Source organism: Capsicum annuum, chromosome 3 (assembly GCF_002878395.1).
Source record: "Capsicum annuum cultivar UCD-10X-F1 chromosome 3, UCD10Xv1.1, whole genome shotgun sequence".
In the NCBI taxonomy this organism is placed as follows: Eukaryota; Viridiplantae; Streptophyta; class Magnoliopsida; order Solanales; family Solanaceae; genus Capsicum; species Capsicum annuum.
In genome coordinates, this window is record NC_061113.1 from 264,814,521 (window position 1) to 264,821,358 (window position 6,838).

General features: G+C 29.0%; 1 protein-coding gene across 1 annotated transcript; it reads right to left on the reverse strand.

Moving 5' to 3' along the window:
• Positions 1-4,346: 4,346 nt before the first annotated feature.
• Positions 4,347-5,078, reverse strand: LOC107865882. The gene has a single exon (XM_016712075.2). It carries the CDS (start codon positions 5,076-5,078, stop codon positions 4,347-4,349), a length of 732 nt encoding a protein of 243 aa, XP_016567561.1.
• Positions 5,079-6,838: the final 1,760 nt, after the last annotated feature.

Consider the following 6,838-nt stretch of genomic DNA (forward strand, 5'->3'; position numbering starts at 1 on the left):
ATTATTTTAAAAATCAAGTAATATAAAATAAGTGAAAATGTACCTAAACCGTTTCATCTCAAATTTAACAATTGATTAAAAAAATAATCCAGTATTGGGATACTAATTAAATGTTTTAAGAAAGAAATAGAGATTTATAAATTAACTTGAAAAAAAATTAGTCAAAGAAGGACCTACAATCAAAAACATCAAATCAAAGCAAATAATTAAGGATTATACATTTTTGATATGTAGTTGGCACATTGAGCATTTTTGTTTTACCGGATGAAAGACGGAGAGAAAGAACAAAAAATGGGCTAAAATTAAAAAATATTTGAATTTTTATCTTTTTAAAATTTATTAACATGTAAAATTTTGTAATTTTGGTATTAATGACTTATTTTTCACTTATAATTTTAATTACGAGAATTTTTTGAGCTTACAACCCAAAATAAAAATTTATTCAATGCCTAAATATATGCCCTTTTACTGCATTCCCCAAGTACCACTCCAAAAATGTTGGGTTCGAAATCGAGAGTGTGTCATGCGGAAGCTATTAGTTGCAAATTATGAGACGATAAATAAGATGGCAACGAAAAACAATACTAAAAATATAATTTTATTATATGATCTGGTCAATTGGCCTACATATAAAACCTAATATTAAAAATATAAAAACTAATGAGAGAAAAAATCTCCCCCTAAACAAAGACTCTTTAAAGACTACATTGTGGATGTTATTATGTTATGGTATGAGAAGGGGGTCTTCTATAGATGTTCAAAACTTTTCCTCTAAGAAAAAGTTAGCCAAATATGAAAAAGAATTAAATTTTTTTCTTTTAAGAAAAGTAAAAGTAATTATGATAATTTTTATTTTCCTTAAAATATAGTAAAAAAATCAGGACAAAAACCCTAACAAAAAACTTGTTTGTGTAAAATGGGATGGAGGAAGCATACAAATTATGAATTTTTGGCCTTGTTATGAGTAATATCGAAGTTATGATGTGAAAATTATAATGCGATAATTAAATCATAACGAGATATGCCTGTTTTGGTAAATACTTTCTCCGTTCCATTTTACTCGTCCCAAATTTTCTAATTTAATTTCTCATTTTACTTGTCATTTTTCATTAATCAAGACAAGACAGTTTTTTTTTTCCTTTTTTAACCTTAGTAATTAATTATTTTTTCTCCAAATCAAAATGTAAACATCATTTAAGGTAAAGTAACCATGTTATTAATTATTTTCTTAATTAATGTACAGTGTCAAATTGGAACGAGTAAAAATGGGACAGAGGGAGTATTTAATTCACTTGAATAATCTATAATTTTTCAATTTGTAACCTGAGCCTTCTTGAATGCATTTGAAAGAAAAAAAACAAGAAAGAAGTTATTTCTAACATAGTTATTGTTAAATGTCGTGATTAACAACTTTGAAATTGGTATTTCTAATAATAGGATCATTCAGTTTCATGCATATACTATATGGTTCAAGTGGCAAAAATCTGATCTTCTGAAGATCTTTTTTTTTTTTTTTAAAAGATAAATTATGGTGCTTGGATAAATTTACATGTATCTTAATTAGTTTTATAAAATATTTACTACTCTCTCTTACTGGCATATATAAGATAATTTTATCCATCAAAATTAGATATATAAAAAAAAAAACACTTATACTATTTTTATCTAAATAGTACATCCAATTTCCACATACAAGTTGAAAGAATTAATGCCCAATTTTACCAAAATTGTAGTACGAAGAGTCAAATTAAGAACGTGGTCGCAATGACACTGGGGCTGTACGTTGAAGGACCATGACCATCCAATGGCTAGTCTCTCTGGCTTGTACAATATTATTACCTAATCTATTTATTGTCTTTATCGTTATCACTCGATGTTTGAATATTCATATTAAAATTTGATTAAATTTAAATTTATGTCAAAAAGCTTTACATTAGGTATATTCCTTCGATCCTAATAAAGTAGACTCGATTCTAGGGCTCAAATTTAAAATCTCTAGTTAAAGAATAAAAAACACTTGTCTTTCTATCCGTGGCTGAGTCAGAATTTTTGCCAAAAAGACTCAAAAAATAAAATAAAAAAGTAAACATACAAAGAATTCAGACAGATTCAACACTGCTATATATACATAAAAATAATTTTAACCTTACATATAGTATAATTTTTTTATGAAAGAGATTCGAATAGATATTTTTACGCCCCAACTCCGGGAATTCATTCTATCACAATACTCGTTGATTACCTTACCTACTCTATTTAAAGACCTATGAATTATTGTCCTCTCCATGCCATATGGTTCTTCACATTATGAATAGTAACTCACTAATTAACTAGTAGTATTTCCCTTGACCTAAGAATGTGCTTTCTCTTGCTATTTTCTTGAACCACCAAAGGGAGGATATTTAGAATCGTGCAAAGCATAATGAATGATTCTACGTTAATTATGTACCAATTTTGGTGGCCTAATGAGGCTACTTTTAGTATTATATTTTTGAACCATCCTGCTTGCAAATAACATACCAAGTAGGAGTTTCGACATAGTTTGGTTGAGATTTATTTTTAGAAGAAAATATCTAAATTAATTTAAAAAACAATATTTGAAAGTTGAAGTTGTATTTTAAACATAGAAATTGAGTTGAAGTTTTATGAGTGAAAACTTGATAAATGTTGAAAAACTCCTAGACGACAACAATATTTGTGTGATTTCGCTGATGGAGTTTGAGGAGGACTACTGCAGAGGACTAAGTGTAACTAGATCTTATTCATGTCTTGTGTGAGGTAGAAAGAATGTTTTCGTTATATCTTCGGCTCAAGAAAAGTGTTTTCAAAAGCAAGCTTTACAATACAAAAATAAAAGTTATAATGAAAGTATTTTAAATCTTGGAAAACCCTTAATATCCCTTTGATTTGTAAACTTCAATATTCTACATTTTAAATTCGAAGGCGAAATAGTTGGTTAGTTTAACCAATCATTTACACTTCCTTCGTCCCATTTGGATACTCTTTGACTTTTATAAATATCATGTCAAATCAAAGAATGCCATGTAATAAAGAGGAATATCACTTTAACCGTCAAAATACTAGGTAAATAAAATATATTTTCACGTACTTTAATTTCCCATATTTAATTTTGAGTATGGAACTTGATGAGAATTTTAATTTTGATACTATTACATTGTCTTAATCGCAAAAAATGAGACAAAAACAGCAATGGACACGGTAAACCACTTTTTAAGTAAAGTTTGAACCTAATCACCATATGATGCTACCTTCCAAAAAGATAAATAGAAAGGACACATCTAAAAGTGATCTTGAAATCTATTTTCCTTAGTTTTATTTTAGTTGATTCTTTTTAAAAATATTTATTTTAATTTAATTATTTTATTTATGAAATTATAAATTTTATTATAATCTTTCAAGACTAATTTTATTATTTTTTAACTGTTAATTTGGTAAAATAAATTCTGAATAAATATATTTTAAAGAAAATATCAAGTCAATAAAAGTCAGTTATTTTTAAACCGATGAAATATATGAAATAATACATAACTCAAGATAAATTAAAGGGAAGAAACCACAGTAGACAATCATGAAATAAGGTTTATATCTCTATGTCTTTGTGTCCCCTTACATTGTGACAGTTGGGAGATATCCATGTATGATAATAATCTTTACATTTTAACTCATCTACCTAAAAAATCCTCTTTGAACATAGATAGATATTTTCTTCCTAAAAGAAAAAGTTGTTTGGTTATACATTCTAAGTTCTAACCAGGGGAAAAAAGAATTCCACTCAAACAACTTATACTAGTAAAATACATTTTCAGAAATAACTTTAACTTTCCAATTACTGCTCTGAAAATTCTACTTCAAAAACCCCTCATTCTGGAAAAGGACCAAACATATCCATGTACTACTATTTAATATTGTACTATATATATATATATATATATTTTTTTTTTTTTTTAAAAAAATATTTTTTGATTATTCTAACCATGTGGTAAAGAAAAATCTCCTCACAAAACTTTTACTTTTCTTAAAGTGAAAATACATCCAAACACAATTCAACTTTGAAATATTCTTTTTTCAACTATAATTTTAAAAATTATTTTCCGAAAATTCAACCAAATCCGATGTCCAAATACCTGCTTAAACACATAATTTGGGATATTTGTTGTTATCATGATGGTCAAACGAAGACAAAATATTGCCAATTCTGCAGATATTTATAATACATTATCTTTCCTTCTGTTCAAATAACTCCAAAAATAAAAAAATCTTGAATCTATAACAAACTGTGATACATTTCATATACTAGTAATAATTACTAATTAGTACAAACGAAATTATTTCTTAGTCTTTTTATGTTTCCCATTACGAAACAAAGAGCCTAATCCAAAAAGATTTTGTGATGGAACATTAAGAACTGGGCTAATTCGAATACCATTACCATAATTTGGCCCTGCTGCTCCATAATTCCTCCTTAATGGTGGCTTTTGTGATGATGGAAATGTGTAAAAATTAGCTGGTGCTGATGCTGATGATGGATTCTTGATTTGCTTTAACTGCAGAGTATTTTGTTTCTTGGAATTTGGCACTGAACCAGTTGAGTTACTACGTGACAATAAAGGCAATGACCAAAATGAGCTGCTCTTCTTAGTGTTAACACAATGAACACTACTACTTCGACCCCAAAAAGAATGATTCTTTTGTTGTTTTGATTTGATTTCTTGCTTTGGGTTTTGATCATTTTGTTCATTTGGCAAAAGGGGTGGAAGTGAATTGGCTAAAGTTTGAGTGTTTTTTGATATTTGGACATGTTTTGTACATGTAACAAACTTTTCTTGAAGTTGAATTGGACGGATTAGGCCATCAGAAAAGAGTTCATCTGCTGAACAAGTTTCTGTATCAGTAGTATTACTGATACAGAAATCGAATTCAGAACTAGAAGAACCAGGTTCTTGGACTTGTGGGTAGTCATGTATGTTTGTATTAGTAGTAGTAGAAAGATTATGGGAAAAAGAGATTCTTGGACTTGTGGCTAAGCTTGGAGCCTCAGAGATCATATCAATAGCCATTTTGGTTCAATTATTGAAAGGGAAGAAGGAGGGGAAATGGGAAAAAAGATTTATGGTATGGGATATGGTTGTGGAAAAAGGACAAAGATTCAAATGTGATGTGGGAACACTGACATATTTCTGAGGGAAAAAGGAAATATTCAGAGGATTGGTTTGCAGAGTCAAAAGGAGAGATAGAGTAAGAGGGGATAAATAGGTGGTTTGAATTTTAGAGTTGTAGTTGACAAGGCTGAGGGGCTTGTGTACAAAAGAAATACTACTACTGCTCTCTAGTGAATGAGTCAGGATTTTCATTGTGAAGGTTCAGAAGTAAAAATACGAACTAGTGATGGGGTTACACATCTATTATTTATACATGAGAAAACATTTTTAACCATATAAAAATAATAGTACAATTTTTCGTTGAAAGAAATTCTGATTAACCCCTAGATGAAAGGTGACTCCGCTCGTGCTACTATCTACTTAAAGAGAGAATGGTCATAGATTGTGTTACGGAGAGATACTCTCACTGTTTCAATTAATGTGGCATGGTTGAAACTTTGAGATTCAAACTCTTAAATTTCGATCGTGAATTTGGACATAAGAATTTAATATACTTGAAAATTTCATAAAAATATTATATAAATTACGATAGTTGAGAATTTAAAATATTTAAAAGCATATTAAGAAAATTGACCCATAAAAATTTCAGTTTTACAACATAATTGGGAGCAAGGGATTAGTTCAAAGGAAATAGTACTATGTACTTAAAGAGAGTTCACATGTTCAATTTCAAGATGTATACTCCGACATGTACCTTCTTCTTTTTCTTTATAGATTGTTCATATTTAGTGACACTTTATTACTTTAAGTTAAATTCAAATGAGGTGTTTATTAAAGATCTTGAGGAAAAGAGAAAAATGGATTGTATTGAACTTTGCAAATGGTCTGAATTTGCCTTGTCGTTAGTCCAAAAAGTACAAAATCAAGCCACTTTCGTAAGCGCGATTAGAAACTAAAAACGACATACTTCTTTAAGAGAAGATAAATTTGTTCCATTTCACGTAACTGTGGACCAATTTTGACTATTTTCAATAATTTACTTAAGAAGTGTATTTGAATTAAACGGACATCTTTTTTATCAGATCAAGAAAATTGAGAAAATTATCAAGAATTCAATATTTTCCGATTTGCTTATTGAATATATTTTGTGTAATCCCTACAAAATGAGTATGCAGGCTTAGACTTGGACAATGTTAAAGGTGCAAAAGTTACCTTCCTACTACGGCAACTAACTACTTTTATGAAGCATTGAATTAGTCTTTATGTCATGATGTTAATTATTAGCCACTATTACTCATGAAAAGACCACAATTCTTTAGCAGAAAAATGATATTTAATTGGTTGGCAAGACTATATAACACATGACAATGTCCAAATGTCAAATCATAGTGGTGGATTAACTTATCACAGGGTGACAAGTCTAGGGTAATAGTAATAATAAATAGAAGCCATGAATGATTTACCAACACTTTGAAGCAACATACATCATTTATACTACTAGCATTAGCATACATGTTATATTATTTCTCTTGCTTTTTGTCCAGTGGCGGAGCCACATTATGATTAGGAGGTTCGGCGAAAAACTATACTACTATTTTTATATAGTGAAAATTATTTTTTGTATATATATAATTGATGTTGAACCCCTTTTGACTAATTCGTGTGCCTACATTTTTCGATTTTGAACCCCCTTAGTGAAAATTCTGATTCCGCCACTA